We start from the raw sequence: 18181 nt of genomic DNA on the forward strand, positions 1-18181 counted from the left end.
CCGTCTGAAGTTTGCCAATGACCATCTGGATGATCCAGAGGAGGAATGGGAGAAGGTCATGTGGTCTGATGAGCTTTTTGGTCTAAACTTCACTCGCCGTGTTTGGAGGAAGAAGAAGGATGAGTACAACCCCAAGAACACCATCCCAACCGTGAAGCATGGAGGTGGAAACATCATTCTTTGGTGATGCTTTTCTGCAAAGGGGACAGGACGACTACACCGTATTGAGGGGAGGATGGATGGGGCCAAGTATCGCGAGATCTTGGCCAACAACCTCCTTCCCTCAGTAAGAGCATTGAAGATGGGTCGTGGCTGGGTCTTCCAGCATGACAATGACCCGAAACAGACAGCCAGGGCAACTAAGGAGTGGCTCCGTAAGAAGCATCTCAAGGTCCTGGAGTGGCCTAGCCAGTCTCCAGACCTGAACCCAATAGAAAATCTTTGGAGGGAGCTGAAAGTCCGTATTGCCCAGCAACAGCCCCGAAACCTGAAGGATCTGGAGAAGGTCTGTATGGAGGAGTGGGCCAAAATCCCTGCTGCAGTGTGTGCAAACCTGGTCAAGAACTACAGGAAACGTATGATCTCTGTAGTTGCAAACAAAGGTTTCTGTACCAAATATTAAGTTCTGCTTTTCTGATGTATCAAATACTTATGTCATGCAATAAAATGCAAATGAATTACTTAAAAATCATACAATGTGATTTTCTGGATTTTTTTTTTTGAATCCGTCTCTCACAGTTGAAGTGTACCTGTGATAAAAATTATAGACCTCTACATGCTTTGTAAGTAGGAAAACATGCAAAATCGGCAGTGTATCAAATACTTGTTCTCCCCACTGTAGGTAAATGCGATGATTACCTTCAAGTAGATCGTTTTTCTTTTCATTTACCTCATCCACTCTTGCTCATGTGCGTAGCTACTTCCTGAGATTTGATTGACGGAACAATCCAGCCAATGGTTAGGCGGTTGTGGTTTTGGCAGAGGGAACAGATTAGTCAGAAGTAAAATTTACGAATCTCTTGGTAAAGTGACAACAGTGACAGAGCTACGTGACCCACAGATTCAAAATCTGCAAGTGTATTTTTGATTCACTGCAGAATAGTCATACTCATGAATTGACTTGTAATAATTTGAAAATTTGATACACTTGCAGTGAAGCCACTCAATAACTACATCATACCAGTCATCCAACAGATTCCCATTCAGAGCAACACACAGAAGCATCAAGGGTCAATGCCCTGCTCAAGGGCATATTGACCGATCTATATCCAGGCCATAAAACGTGAACCCAAACCCCCCACAGTTCCCCAATAACTGTCCCTCAACCATTCGAGACCCCTCCCACATTCCACTTCAGGAAGAAATTAATTCCATTCCCCACCCCCAAGAACCCCCCAATGCACCAACAACCAAGAGAATGAACTAAAGAGAAAAAAGGAAAAGACAGAAGTAAACAGAAAACAACAATGCAAAAAAATAAATAATAATAATAAATTTAAAACAAAGGACATCAAGGACAACTAAAATCATAACAGCAATGCCAACTGTATATGTTTGTGTGCATGTCTGGCACTATTACACGTATGTGTGTGTTCTTGTATGTATTTATTTGAATGAGATTGTGTGTATATGCATGTGTACCAACACCTGCACGGCATCAGCCTCAGGCAAACCCGGCATTAGTTGTAAAAACACTGCCACTTAGTGTCATTCAAATGTACTTTTTATTATGATTTATTTTGACTTTTTTATTTTTTTACTTTTATATTTGACCATCATTCTATCTCTCACACAGCAACTCCACTCCCACTTGTCGCCAATTTCACATCCCAACCCTCAGCTCCCTCAGCCCATCCCATCTATCTCTGCTGGCCACCCACTTCGGGTTTCTGCGCAACACATATCTTTCAACTATGCTGTGATGTTTAATGTACAATTTCAATCTATCTAATCGAATAGAATCCACAGATTGCGAGTTGAAGATACATACTTTTACTAAGAGTATTAGTATATTAGTAATTGACTGACCCAGTCTCTCCAGATCTCCTAACAGTACTATTTCTGGGGTCAATTTTAGATCAATGCTATGCATTTTCAGCCATTCCTGAACCTGAGACCAGAAACAGGCTACCTGAGGGCAATACCAAAATAAATGGTCTATTGATTCTGTATCCTCACAACAAAATCTGCAGAGCTTCGATGATTTTATGCCCCAAATATTCAACATTTTGTTGGTGGCAAGAATTCTAAATAATAATTTTAGCTGAAAAGAACGAATTTTTGAATCTTGCCTTGTTTTATATATCAACTCATACACCCTGTACCATGGAATCGGTACATCAAGGGCTTCTACACCTGCATTACTTGCTGTTTGGGGTTTTAGGCTGGGTTTCTGTACAGCACTTTGAGATATCAGCTGATGTAAGAAGGGCTATATAAATACATTTGATTTGATTTGATCAAAAATCTTTTTTGGCTGAATCTGTGAAATGAAACTGGTATTCATTCCTATTTATGCTATTTTTATTCCTCCGTCAGTTTTGATCCTTTACAGTGGGGCAAAAAAGTATTTAGTCAGCCACCAATTGTGCAAGTTCTCCCACTTAAAAAGATGAGAGAGGCCTGTAATTTACATCATAGGTACACTTCAACTATGACAGACAAAATGAGAAAAAACAAATCCAGAAAATCACATTGTAGGATTTTTTATGAATTTATTAGCAAATTATGGTGGAAAATAAGTATCATGACAGTCTTATAACATCATGTTATACAATACATTTATGTTTTGTTCGAAAATTTGCATATTTATAGCTACAAATCCTGGTTTTACATTGTGAATACGTCGCCATAATGCACCAAGTTGTCCGGAGAAATTTTGGACAGTCACGTAATCTAACCAAAAAACTCATCATAAACTTTACTAAAAAATACATGTTGTACAGCAAATGAAAGATACACTGGTTCTTAAGCCTTGGATTTCTAATCCTCTAATGTTGTTATTGGATCTGATTTTAATAGCTAGCATTTCGATGGCCATAACGAATAGATATGGTGACAGTGGATACCCTTGTTTAACTCCTCTTGGCAACTCAAAACTCTCTGAGAAGTAGCCGTTATTTACCATTTTACACCTGGGGTTGCTATACATAATGTTTTACCCATTTTATAAGAGAATTACCAAAATTGAAAAAATCCAGGCATTTCTAAATAAAATACCTCAAATGCGTTTTCAAAATCCGCTATAAATACCATTCCTGACTTCTTATGTGTTTCATGATGTTCTATTATTTCTAGTAGTTGTCGTATACTATCTCCAATGTATCGTCCATGTAAAAAACCTGTCTGATCAGGATGAACAATACCTGGTAAAACTCTTTTAATTCTGAGTGCTATGCATTTTGCTAGTATTTTTGCATCACAACATTGAAGTGTAAGGGGCCTCTAGTTTTTTAGATAGACTGGGTTTTTATATTTGCCATCTAGGTCTTGGTTGGTAGAGCATGGCGCTTGCAACGCCAGGGTTGTGGGTTCATTCCCCACGGGGGGACCAGGATGAATATGTATGAACTTTCCAATTTGTAAGTCGCTCTGGATAAGAGCGTCTGCTAAATGACTTAAATGTAAATGTAAATGTCTTGTTTTAATAATAGAGAAACCAGACCTTCCTGCTGAGTACCTGACAGACTACCATTTCTTTTGGAGTAGTTAAAACAATCTAACAATGGAGCTTTTAGTATTTCAAAAAATACTTGATATACCTCTACTGGTATGCCATCAAGCCCTGGGGTTTTTCCAGACTGAAAGGATTTAATAGCCTCAAAATGTTATTCCTCTGTAATTTGGCCTTTGCACTGATCTTTCTGTACATTTGTTAATTTTCAATTTTTTATATTATTTGGAAAGAATTCCTTACCATAATCTTCATTCAGTGGGAAAGGATGAAACGGAAAAGAGAACATCTGCCTAAAATAAAATATAATTTGGAGAATCATAGAAGACTCCGTCTTCAGTAACGAGTTTCTGCAAATTCTTTTGGTTAGCGTTCCTGTATTGGAGATTCAGGAAGAATTTTGTGCATTTTTCTCCATATTCCATCCAGTTTGCTTTATTTTTATAATAGATTACATTAGATCGTTCTAGAATAAGTTCCTCAAGTTTTTTTAGTTTTTCCTCTAATTTATTTTGTATCTCTGTAATATCGTTTTTATTGCTATCTACCTGTACTATTAGTTAATGGATTTCCCTTGTTAGTCTTGTCTCTTTAGCCAGAAACTGCTTTTCTTTTATTGATTAATAATGAATTGAATGACCCCTGAAGGTACATTTAAAGGTATCCCAAACAATAAGGGGATTTGCTGAACCTATATTATACTGGAAAAATTCTGTTATGAATTATTTTGTCTTAGTTAAAAATAAGTTGTCCTCCAGTAAACTTTGATTATATTTCCAATATCCCCGTCCACATGGAAAATATATAAGAGTAATGTGAATGCCAATTAGATGATGATCTGATTGCATTCTGTCTCCTATTAAAACCTTTTTAACCTTTGATGCAAGAGAGAAAGAGACAAGAAAGTAGTCAAGACGACTAGCTTGATTAAGTCTCCTCCATGTATATCTCACTAGGTCGGGGTTTTTTAGTCTCCAAATATGCACTATTTCTAATGTGTCCATATATTTGTGATTTCCTTAAGGGCACGGTGATGATAGTTTGTAGAGTGATTACCTTTACGGTCCATTGAGGTACTTAACACTGTGTTATAGTATCCTACCATAATGATTAGATCATTTTTTGCCTGTAAGTTCAATAAATGTTTATAAATGTTTTCAAAGAAGTGTGTATCATCCTTGTTTGGACCATATAAATGAATGAGCCAAATCTGTTTTTCATCCACTTTCATATTCAAAAGGATCCACCTTTCTTGCGATTCATTCCTGACTATTTGCACATTCAGATCTACATTTTTGTTAATTAATATCATCACACCTCATGAGTTCCTTTGTCCATGACAGAAAATGATTTCACCACCCCATTCCTTTTTCCACACAACTTCATCTAAGGATGTAGAGTGAGTTTCCTGTAAAGAGTATATGTTATATTCCTTTTCTTTTAGCCATTTAAAGATTGATCTTCTTTTTTTATAATCTGCTGAACCATTACAATTATAACAGGCTATACTTATTTCACCCCTTACCGTAACTAGATACTATTCTCAGTCTAAATTGACCATAATTAGTGCTTGTAAAGTTACTGCCATCAGAGGTATTATGAAGGTCAAAACTAAAGCTTTCAAATGTCTGATATTTAGAATTCAAAAAATAGGTTCTAGCAATATTTGCTTTATTCCCTTGCCTGTTTGCCTGTGAGCCAATGCCACAGATGTTAGAACATTGAGACAAGATATTATGTGTGTAGAAAATCTGAGTAGGTTGATGTGTATGATATTGGATATGATATAGTGAGAGTGTGTACAATGTCTGTATAAGAGTAAAACTATAATCTGTGATGTCCAAATAAATAATAACTCTGCAAATTTGCATGGTTGAGTGTCTATGTGTGTGACATGTAGTGTGTATAGCCTTGATATTCATGATGATAATTGTAATCCATATCGTATCACCATCATAGTTGCAACATAATTAACTTTAACATAATTGAAAAACACATCCCAGCATTTCCATAGTAATTGACGTTTCACATGATCATGAGAGACCTTGCATTACTCTAGAGACGGCATCACTAGAGTACAAATGTATCCCCGTACAATATGTTATTATTCCCCAATGCCCCTATTCTGATATCTTCCCCTTGCTTGTTGTAAACATATATACATTTGTAGACAAATACATAGAAAAGATAGACAAACAATAGACACATTAAATTATAAAACAGTTCTCTACAATAGAGAGAGAGTGAGAGAAGAGAAAAGAGAGAAAGAGAGAGTGAGAGAGGAGAGCGAGATCAGGTGTGTGTGTGTGTGTGTGTGTGTGTGTGTGTGTGTGTGTGTGTGTGTGTGTGTGTGTGTGTGTGTGTGTGTGTGTGTGTGTGTGTGTGTGTGTGTGTGTGTGTGTGTGTGTTAGTCCGTATGTGTAAGCAAGCATGTAATTGAGTACGTGTGTGTTCATATCCACTTCATAATGTTCAGATATTTTTACAGTTCCTATACCTTCTTTCTTTTCGTAACCTGAAGTCTCTGTAGAATTTAGTACAGCCACGGTGTTATGGAGCTGTCTCGGAATAGCTGTCCATCTATAAAGAGTTTGTCCACAATGATAAAGGCACGCCTACCATCAGTCCTTTGTTGCCTTTTACCCGATATAGTCTCTTACGATGTTCGTTTATCTCCCTTGGAAATTGGTCATTGAGACTGTGAAGCTCCCTTCCTCTGCTTTTGATCAGCTCCTTTTTTTGGTAGTGTTCAATTTGTGCGATGATCGTCGGGGACACTTGGTCTTGTCGCTTCGAGCTCCATGTCTGTGTACTCGGTGGAAAGCCACCTTGTTTACAGTCTCTATAGGAAGTTTCAAGGCGGATTGCATGAATTCTCTGATCGCGTCCTCAGGAACCCCAGAAAAAAAAAGATTTTCACGCATGCTACGACTTTGTATGTCTAGTAGCGACTCCTTCATCACCCTGTTTTTTTCCCTGAGTAGACAATCCATGTGGGAATCGTGGATTTTTACCTTTACCTTTGTTTTCTCTTTGGAGCATGAGAATTTCACTTCAAGTTCCACTTTGCGACTGTTAAATCTTTCACACAATCATGATACAAGCTTGTCATATTAAATTACACATTTGAGAACCGCACTTGCAACCACGAAACTCAATGTACGACCACTAAATTCTAATTACAAACTTGCGTAGTTCTGTCATCATTATAATCTAATAGTTCTTCATCATCTGTTAGTATTCACACTACACAACTTCTCTCCCCTATTTGATCTAAAAAGTGTGTGTGTATGCATTGATATGTAAGCTACGTGTGCCTTTTAATAAATGTATGTAGTTCTGTCCTTGAGCTGTTCTTGTCTATTGATGTTCTGTATTATGTCATTCTGTATTATGTTTGATGTTTTGTGTGGAACCCCAGGAAGAGTAGCTGCTGCTTTTGCAACATCTAATGAGGATCCTAATAAAATACCAAAATACCAAATACCCTAACAATTAGATATTTTTTATTATTATTATAATTTATTTTACCTTTTATTTAGCTAGGCAAGTCAGTTAAGAACAAATTCTTATTTACAATGACGGCCTACTCAATGAACAATGAACCTAACATTAACGTAGTGTGTGTGTGCAACGTAGTGTGTGTGTAACATGTAGTGTGTGCATAACATAGTGTGTGTGTGTAACATGCAGTGTGTGCATAACATAGTGTGTGTGTATAATGTGTTTGTGTATAAAGTAGTGCTTGTGTTACATATTGTGTTTCTATGTAACACAGTGTGTGTAAGGGAGTGTGTGTGTTATGTTGTGTGTGTGTGTGTGTTTAATATAGTGTGTGTGTGTGTCCCCTCCCCAGTCGGTCCTGATATTCCCCAGATAGATGTGACTCCCTACAGTATAACAGACAGAGGATACTCTGCTCAGGAGAGACAGACGGTCTCTCTGCTCTGCCAGGCCCAATCCAACCCTCCCAGTCAATATGTCTGGTTCTACAACAACAGGTATGCCTTAACACACACAAACAAACACACACACTCAATCTTTAATCATTATATTTTATAATTATTTGTTTGTTTTGTTTTGAAAATGCATGTTTCACTTGCACATTTTTGGCTAGAGTCAATTCAGTTGCACCACAATAACCGCCACCTGATGTCGGAGATGTAACTGCATTGGAGCTGTCACATCAGCAAGTGGCTTCCGGCGTTATACAGTGAGGTTCAAAAGTATTTGGACAGTGACACACTTTGGTTTTTTTGTATTTCAAATGTTACAACAACTATGCGGTTAAAGTGCAGAAGGTCAGCTTTAATAATGAGGGTATTTTCATGCTAATAGTTTGAACTGTTTTTAAATTGCAGAACTTTTTGGACATAGTCCCCCACCTTTTTAGGGGGCCAAAACTATTTGGACAAATTCAATTATATTTGTTTATTTTATTTTATTTAACCTTTATTTAACAAGGAAAAGCCCATTGAGACCCAGAGTCTCTATTTCAATGGAGACCTGGCCAAGAAGGCAGCAACAATCAATACATTACAGAATTAAAACACACAAAAAGACAATACAACATGATCCAGCATAAAACAAGCATTTTAAATTAAATCAAACATATCTAGATTGTTGACTACTCCATGCCTCTGGTGCAGAAGACGAGAAGACGAGAAGGCAGTCTTGCCTAATACTGTAAATGTCCTGGGCACTTTAAGTACAGTTGAAGTCAGAAGTTTACATACACCTTAGCCAAATACATTTAAACTCAGTTTTTCACAATCCCTGACATTTAATCAGAGTAAAAATTCACTATTTTAGGTCAGTTAGGATCACCACTTCATTTTAAGAATGTGAAATGTCAGAATAATAGTAGAGAGAATGATTTATTTCAGCTTTTATTTCTTTCATCACATTCCCAGTGGGTCAGAAGTTTACATACACTCAATTAGTATTTGGTAGCATTGCCTTTAAATTGTTTAACTTGGGTCAAACGTTTTGGGTAGCCTTCCACAAGCTTCCCACAATAAGTTGAGTGAACTTTGGCCCATTCCTCCTGACAGAGCTTGTGTAACTGAGTCAGGTTTGTAGGCCTCCTTGTTCGCACATGCTTTTTCAGTTCTGCCAACACATATTCTATAGGATGAGGTCAGGGCTTTGTGATGGCACTCCAATACCTTGACTTTGTTTTTCTTAACTTCTTGAGAATACAGGGGGTGCTATTTTCCCATTAGCATAATTTGCTCTACAGATTAAACTGCCTCTTATTCAATTATTGCTCCTACTATATGCATATAAATAATACCATTGGAAAGAAAACAATCTCTAGTTTCTAAAACCGTTTCAATTTTGTCTCTGAGTGATACAGAAGTCATTTGACAGCACTTTCCATGACCAAGAAGAAAAAAGCAAGATGTGTATGCCAGCTTCAACGCTCTGCCTATATATGGTCGTGCCCCCTATGACCCGAAACACACCTCATTGGCCTTCCTCTGGGTGTCAAGAGGACGTCAGAGGAAAAATATCTTGTTTATCTGGGACTGACGTGAAATGAGAGCTAATTCTTTGGCGTGACCGACAACTTCCGGTTCTCTAAATCGTGCGACTTGTAGCTGCGATTGTCTTCTGTTGTGCGGCCATTATGGATGAAAACTATCTCCGTCTCGAAGTTTGTTTGATACATGTGACCAGATCATCGTAATGTATGTTTTTTCAATATAGTTTAATCAGATTATTTGAATTTTTTCGGGAGTTTTGTGGTGTTCCGTTGTCTGATTTTATTTACGTTTGAGAGATCCGTGCCACTCGACCAGTACCTGTGCTAAATGGAGTGGGAAAGGAACAATTCTGAACGGAACCAACGACTCATCTTGACAAAGGACACTTTGATCAACATTCTGATGAAAGATCAGCCATAGTAAGACCCAATTTACGATGTTATATCATATCTGTTGTGCATGTGAACTGGCCGTGGGCGCCTAGCCGAATCTGCCTGGTATAGCTATGCTAATTTAGCGCTACATTTTGTTTTCGTTATAAAACATTTAATAAATCTGAAATATTGTTTGGATTCACCAGATGTTGGGCTTTCAATATCTGTACGCTGTGTATTTTTCTGAAATGTTTTAAGATGAGTAATTCTTATATGACGTTGGTCTCTGTAATTGTTCTGGCTGGGTCAGCACTATTTCAGATTGCAGCTGCAATGTAGAACTGTGATTTATACCTGAAAAATTCACATTTTTCAAAAAAAAAACTATGCTATACCATAAATATGTTATCAGACTGTCATCTTATGAAGTTGTTTCTTGGTTAGTGGCTATATATATTTTTATTTAGTCGAATTAGTGATAGCTACTGACGCAGGAAAAAGCTGTTGGGAGTAAAAAAATCGTGTCCTTTGCGAACGTGGTTAGCTAATAGATTTACATATTGTGTCTTCCCTGTAAAACATTTAAAAAATCTGAAATGGTGGCTTTATTCACAAGACCTGTATCTTTCATCTGGTGTCTTGGACTTGTGATTTAATGATATTTAGATGCTACAAGTTACTTGTGACGCTATGCTAGCTATGCTACTCAGTGGGGGGGGGGGGGGGGGGTGGGGGGTGCTACCGGATCAGGGTTGGTGACTCGTGAGAAGTTAAACCATTTTGCCACAACTTTGGAAGTATGTTTGGGGTCATTGTCCATTTGGAAGACCCATTTGTGCACCAGTCCCTCCTGCAGCAAAGCACCCCCACAACATGATGCTGCCACCTCCGTGCTTCACGGTTGGGATGGTGTTCTTCTGCTTGCAAGTGTCCCCTTTTTCCTCCAAACATAACGATGGTCATTATGGCCAAACAGTTCTATTTTTGTTTCATCAGACCAGAGGACATTTCTCCAAAAAGTACGATCTTTGTCCCCATGTGCAATTGCAAACCATAGTCGGGCTTTTTTATGGCAGTTTTGGAGCAGTGGTTTCTTCCTTGCTAAACAGTCTTTCAGGTTGTGTCGATATAGGACTTGTTTTACTGTGGATCTAGATACTATTGTATTTGTTTCCTCCAGCATCTTCACAAGGTCCTTTGCTGTTGTTCTGGGATTGATTTGCACGTTTTGCACCAAAGTACGTTTATCTCTAGGAGACGGAACGCATCTCCTTCCTGAGCGGTATGACAGCTACTTGGTCCCATGGTGTTTATACTTGCGTACTATTGTTTGTACAGATGAACGTGGTACCTTCAGGCGTTTGGAAATTTCTCCCAAGGATGAACCAGACTTGTGGGGGTCTACAATTTTTTCTGCGGATCTGTTTGGACGGTATGCAAATTGGAGTGGGTCTAGGGTTTCTGGGATAATGGTGTTGATGTGAGCCATTACCAACCTTACCTTACCTTACCAACCAAGGCCTGAGCTACAGCCAGTTAAATTTGGGTATGTAATTTAGGTGAAGATTTTCAAAAAAAGGGACAGATCCTTATTAACACAAATTCTTATTTACAATGACGGCCTACCCCATCCAAATGACACTGGGCCAATTGTGCACCACATATGGGACTCCCAATCAGAGCCAGATGTGACGAGGTCTGGATTCAAACCAGGCACTGCAGTGACAGTGTCTTAGACCACTGCTCCACTCAGGAGCCTTAACAGAACATTGTAGATGAACACATACAAATGTAGCTTTCTGCGCATATAAAGTGAGGGTACAATGTGGTACAACGTGCAATGGTGGGTGAGTGACTTGGCATTTGTAGTAAAGCGCAAGGATGCATGATAAACAGAGTCCCGTCTGTAACAACAAGTCACCATAGTTCAAATGTTCATAAATGACCAGCATGGTCAAATGACCAGCATCACAATGCTTTTCAGTCAGTGCAGGCCTCCCCTCAAACTGGTTTTGAATGTACAAAAACAAAATTTATGACCTTTACCAGAGCACTCAGCCAGAGAAGGTTAGGTCACATTTGGTGCCTTGTCCATTGAAAAAGTGTCATCCAGTGTTTTACTTTCTATATTGTATTTACCTCGCCACCATGGCCTTTTTTTGCCTTTACCTCCCTTATCACCTCATTTGCTCACATTGTATATATACTTATTTTTCTACTGTATTATTGACTGTATGTTTTGTTTATTCCATGTGTAACTCTGTTTTGTTGTATGTGTCGAACTGCTTTGCTTTATCTTGGCCAGGTCGCAATTGCAAATGAGAACTTGTTCTCAACTAGCCTACCTGGTTAAATAAAGGTGAAATAAAAATAAATAAAAATATCAGCTGATGTAAGAAGGGCTATATAAATACATTTGATTTGATTTGATGATTGTGGAGCTCTTCAACAGCCTGAACCAGAGAAGGAGTGAATATATGACTGTATCATCTGCATGTAGATGCAACTTTGCTTGTTGCATCCCATTTCCCATTAATACAAATTGAGAAAAACACAGGAGCTAAAATAGAACCCTGGGGCACACCTCTATTAATCTCAAGAAAGCTAGACCTGCGATTGTCAGTATATACACGTTGTGTTTTGTCAGAAAGATAGTTCCCAAACCAATTTACTTCCCCTTCATTGAGACCAGTGTTACTGAGTCTAGCTAGCAAAAATTCATGGTCAACTGAATCAAATGCCTTTGATAAATCAACAAACAGAGCACTTGCTTTTTATCAAGTGCTTTTATGATGTCATTTTCCACTGCTATAGCTGCAGTTTGTACTTGTATTTATTACGGATCCCCATTAGCTGCTGCCAAGGCAGCAGCTACTCTTCCTGGGGTCCGGCAAAATTAAGGCAGTTATACAATTTTAAAAACAGATTTCACAACACAGTAATTGTGTGCCCTCAGGCCCCTACTCCACTACCACATATCTACAACACAAAATCCATGTGTATGTGTGTATAGTGTATGTATTATCATGTGTGTGTATGCATGTGTCTGTGCCTATGTTTGTGTTGCTTCCCAGTCCCCGCTGTTCCAAAAGGTGTATTTTTATCTGTTTTTTAAATCTGAATCTACTGCTTGCATCAGTTACCTGATGTGGAATAGAGTTCCATGTAGTGATGGATCTATGTAGTACTGTGTGCCTCCCATAGTCTGTTCTGGACTTGGGGACTGTGAAGAGACCTCTGGTGGCATGTCTTGTGGGGTATGCATGGGTGTCTGAGCTGTGTGCTAGTTGTTTAAACAGACAGCTAGGTGCATTCAACATGTCAATACCTCTCACAAATACAAGTAGTGATGAAGTACATCTCTCCTCCACTTTGAACCAGGAGAGATTGACATGCGTATTATTAATGTTTGCTCTCTGTGTACATCCAAGGGCCAGCCGTGCTGCCCTGTTCTGAGCCAATTGCAAGGTGTTTTATATATTGGTTCTAATCCCAGCCAGGTGTTTTATATATTGGTTCTAATTCCAGCCAGGTGTTTTATATATTGGTTCAAATCCCAGCCAGGTGTTTTATATATTGGTTCTACTCTAGCCAGGTGTTTTATATATATGTTTTAATCTCAACCAGGTGTTTTATATATTTGTTCTAATCCAGTCAATTGTGTTATGTATTGGTTCTGATCCAGCCAGGTGTTTTAGATATTGGTTTTAATCCACCCAGGAGTTTTATATATTGGTTCTAATCCCAGCCAGCTGTTTAATATATTGGTTCTAATCTAGCCAGGTGTATACGGGATCCCAGTTCACTATCCCTTGGATTCTGCGGATGAACACAGGTACCTATGCCTGTCTGGCTCAGAACACATACCTCAACACCCGCACTCGCAAGACCATCAGCCTCACCGTCTTCTGTGAGTAACCTCTGACTTCTAAACCCTGACCTCTAACCCTTGACCTTTAACCCCTGATCCCCATCTCTCAAACTTAATTGTGATGCATTTCAAAGTGCTTAAACACATAAAATAATAAAAGATAAAAACTAGGCAAAACAAAATTGTAAAACAAAATTAGACCAAATAAACTAGTAAAACAACAATTAAATACTAACAGTCTATCTGAGATTAATAAAAATAAATAAAAATAAGATACACCTATGAAATGGGAGAGTTAATCAAATAGATTGTATCTCTAAAAACACCATATGTAACAGCCCAGCTAAAAAGGTGTTTTTTAAGATCCTTCTTAGTGGCTGAAGGCAGCCTCACCAAACGTTTTAGTTTTGACCTTTGGAACAACTGAAAGGCCAGTGTCAGATGATTTGAGGGACCAACTGGGCACGTATGTGACCCACCACGTGGATTCAGTTCTATGTAGCAAAATTTGAAATTGTGTTTTTTACATTGGATAAAAGTAGAGACTCAGGGCTCGAAAATGTTATATTATGCAATGTAGTTGAGTAATCATGGAAGAGTAATTCTGCTTTGAAAGTTGATAAACTAGTAACCCTCACTTTTGAGAAAATGTCCCGTGAAAATGTTGGTACACCGACTGCAGAGCTCTTCTTTGTCTACACCCATTCAGCATCATTCACACCCTCTTAAGCCTTAGCCCCTCTTTTTAAGGATTCACGTGAGGCCATGTGCAAAACAAAGTGAAAACGATAGTGTAGTAAACAATCCAATTTCAAGACTAAAAGTGGTGAAAGTAGTAGCAAAAAGTAGAAGTAAAAATACACTTTACCTTGGCCTATATCCTAGTCTGACTTTGGTGCAGGTCATGTTGTTCTTCACATTACCATCTCTGGTAAACACATACTATATCAAATAAAATCAACGTTTATTTGTCACATGCAGAGGATAAAGAAGATGTAAACCATACAAAGAAATGGTTACTTGCACAGTGGAGTCTTTTGTTTAAATAGTTAGCTATCTAGCTAAACAATTAACCATAATGCCTACTCATTCTATCTTGCACCATGCATGAATCTGCAGGTAGCTATAGCTAACCAACTAGGTTCAATGTTAGCTAGATAGCTAACATTAGGCTATAACTAGCAATGCAAATAGATTTTTGAGATACAAATAATATTACTACACAGATTATACACAAAACATTAGCTAGCGAGCCAGCAAGCCAAATTTGGCTTGCTAGTTTACAGTACGCTCTTGCAATGAAAATGACTTTCTGACTAAATTAGTAACGTATAATATTGGAAAATGTAGTTAGCTAGACTCTTACCCATACACATGGATGAACGCTTCTCCCTCTCTGTCACGGATGCGATGGTTGCCCCTTAGTTTCAAGATGTAATCGGGAGATGTCTATGTTATAGACAGAGGCGTGCTACATGGCAGACCAATCCGAACTCATCTCTCAGCATGTCCAGCCCGTCCATTATCTCAACCAATCATGGCTAGCGGGAAGGTTCCTGTATTTTTCGTTTCTAAATCAATTACAGTAAGGTCGTAATTCAACAATTGTATTCATATTTAGAGATGGCACACAAGACTGTTATTAAGACACATGAAAGTGAACATGTTCCAGAAGGCATTTCTGACCAAAAAATGCATTTTGATATAAATAAAAAATGAAACATTCAAATGCCTCTCCTGTGAATTAGTGACATGCGACATACGCCTAGCTTCTTGAAACGGGTCACATATCTTAACAGCATGTCAAACATATATTCAGGTGCCAGAGGATATGAGGGACCAACCAGGCCCATATCTTAACAGCATGCCAGGCATGTATTCAGGTGCAAGGCCACGTAGTGCTTTCAAAATCAATTCTAAAACGAACAGGCAACCAATGCAGGGACTTTTTTTATGTGTGTTGTCTCTTTCTGGTCTTTGCGAGCACATGTGCTGCTGTATTCTGAATTAATTGGAGTTGGCTAATGTTTTTTGGGGAAGACCAGAGAACAGAGCATTGCAGTAGTCAAGCCTGCTAGTGATAAAAGCATGCATTAGTCTCTAAGTGTTGGCCCGGCAGAGATACAGACTTTTGCTATATTTGTGGGTCTTGCGCAGCCCCAGCTTCAATCTTCGACATACTTACGGTGCATTCAGAAAGTATTCAGACCACTTGACTTTTTCCACATTTTGTTGCATTACAACCTTACTCTAAAATTGATTAAAATAATTGTTTTCCTCATCAATCTATCCACAATAACCCATAATGACAAAGCAAAACAAGGTTTTTAGAAATGTTTTATAAATTTGTTTTATAAAAAATTTAAAACAGAAATACCTTATTTACATAAGTACTCAGATCCTTTGCTATGAGACAAAAAAATTGAGCTCAGCTGCATTCTGTTTCCATCGATCATCCTTGAGATGTTTCTACAACTTGATTGGTGTCCACCTGTGGTAAATTCAGTTGATTGGACATGATTTGGAAAGGCACACAGCTGTCTATGTAAAGTTGTTGACTTTGCATGTCAGAGCAAAAATCGAGCCATGGGGTCAAAAGAATTGTCCGCAGAGCTCCGAGACAGGATTGTTTCGAAGGCACAGATCTGGGGAAGGGTACCAAAAAATGTCTGCAGCATTGAAGGTCCCCAAGAACACAGTGGCCTCCATAATTCTTAAATGGAAGAAGTTTGGAACCACCAAGACTCTTCCTAGAGTTGGCCGACCGGCCAAACTGAGCAATCAGGGGAGAAGGGCCTTGGTCAGGGAGGTGATCAAGAACCTGATGGTCACTCTGACAGAGCTCTAGGGTTCTTCTGTGGAGATGGGAGAACCTTCCAGAAGGACAACCATCTCTGCAGCACTCCACCAATCAGGCCTTTATGGTAGAGTGGCCAGATGGAATCCACTCCTCTGTAAAAGGCACAGGGCAGCCCGCGTGGCATCTGCTAAAAGGAACCTAAAGGACTCAGACCATGAGAAACAAGATTCTGTGGTCTGATGAAACCAAGACTGAACTCTTTAGCCTGAATGCCAAGCTTATTTTCTGGAGGAAACCTGGCACCATCCCTACAGTGAAGCATGGTGGTGGCAGCATCATGCTGTGGGGATGTTTTTCAGCGGCAGGGACTGGGGACTAGTCAGAATCGAGGGAAAGGTGAATGGAGCAAAGTACAGAGAGATCGTTGATAAAAACCTGCTCCAGAGTGCTCAGGACCTCAGACTGGGGTGAAGGTTCACCTTCCAGCAGGACAACGACCTTAAGCACACAGCCAAGACAACGCAGAAGTCTCTGAGTGGCCTAGCCAGACCCCGGACTTCAACCCGATTGAGCATCTCCGGAGAGACCTGAAAATAGCTGTGCAGCGACGCTCCCCATCCAAGCTGACAGAGCTTGAGAGGATCTGCAGAGAAGAATGGGAGAAACTCCCCGAATACAGGTGTACCAAGCTTGTAGCATCATACCCAAGAAGATTCAAGGCTGTAATCGCTTCCACACGGTGCTTCAACAAAGTACTGCGTAAATGGTCTGAATTCTTATGTAAATGTGATATTTCAGGGTTTAAAAAAATTACATTTTCAAAAACCTGTTTTTGTTTTGTCATTATGGGGTATTGTGTGTAGATTTATGAGGTGGAAAAAAACTATTTAATATATTTTAGAAAAAGGCTGTAATGTAACAAAATGTGGAAAAGTCAAGGGGTCTGAATACTTTCAGAATGCACTGTATTATTATTATTGTGTGGGTTGCGCAGCAAAAGCCTCAGCTTTAATCTTCAACATACTTCTTCTTATTAATATGGGTAGTAGTTTCATTCTTTACCATGCTAGTCCTCCTACACCTTCTAAGCTAGAAATGCCAGTCAAACTTTAAAACGTGCAGAGCGGTCTTTATGTAACTTTTTTGCAAACTGCCATTTTGACCTCTCCCCAATAAGTCAGACAAAAACATAGAAGGTATGACATCCTCCCCTACTCTGCTTGTCAAATCTGAAAACGGATTAGGAATAGCCTCTACCAATCTGTAGATAGAGCTGTTTTAGTAACCCATCAATTGATGTCTTTCTAGCTGCAGTAAATTATGTCAGAAGCTAGCAGATGAATTATTAACTAACAAAAGCTGCAAATTCCAATAAAACCTCGTGTTTTGAAGTTCACTTTCCTTACTTTGCCTAACATAACTATCATGATTCTAGCAAAGACATTTTGTGGGTCAGAGTGCAGTACGTAGTTGATATTAAAGAACAATGTACTGCTTTAGCCAAAAGGGAGCAGTGTTGCCAATGCTACTGTTGAATAGCAATGCTTGACTCGCAGGAATGAATGTCTTAATAATAGCTCTTCAAATACCCGTCAATCTGTTTCAGACCAAACTGCTAGCTCTAAGATGTTGAATACTTTCCCAGTCTGGAGGACCTGGAATGATGAAGGGAAGATTTCTAATGCTTACTAGATTACTAGACACGCTCTAAATAACTTAACTTGCTAGTTTGCCTGTTTCTAAAGAGAAGGGTGGGCTGTATCCCTCTGACTGGATGGAGTGGATTAGGAATACCTTCTACAAATAAAAAGTTGCAGCTGTTTCTTGGAGCTTAGAGTGACAACAAGTAGTAAGGTGATGTCTACTAACAGCTCTCTATGTCATCATTGAGCTGTCCAAATGGAGTCGTTGCTATGGATACTCACAGATATAGAGGGCAAAAAATATGATGAGGATGAAGTGACCACAATTACT

At 38.9% G+C, this 18181-nt stretch overlaps 1 protein-coding gene across 1 annotated transcript in view; it reads left to right on the forward strand.

The window, feature by feature from the left end:
* LOC139551924 (V-set and immunoglobulin domain-containing protein 10-like 2) overlaps window positions 1-18181 on the forward strand; it is a 170543-nt gene that overhangs the window by 85301 nt on the left and 67061 nt on the right. Inside the window, exons 5-6 of the mRNA XM_071363262.1 lie at window positions 7530-7674; window positions 13316-13446. Coding sequence (XP_071219363.1) covers window positions 7530-7674; window positions 13316-13446 — 276 coding nt within the window. The remainder of the gene's footprint in view (window positions 1-7529; window positions 7675-13315; window positions 13447-18181) is intronic.

This window comes from Salvelinus alpinus, chromosome 24, assembly GCF_045679555.1.
Source record: "Salvelinus alpinus chromosome 24, SLU_Salpinus.1, whole genome shotgun sequence".
Classification (NCBI taxonomy): Eukaryota; Metazoa; Chordata; class Actinopteri; order Salmoniformes; family Salmonidae; genus Salvelinus; species Salvelinus alpinus.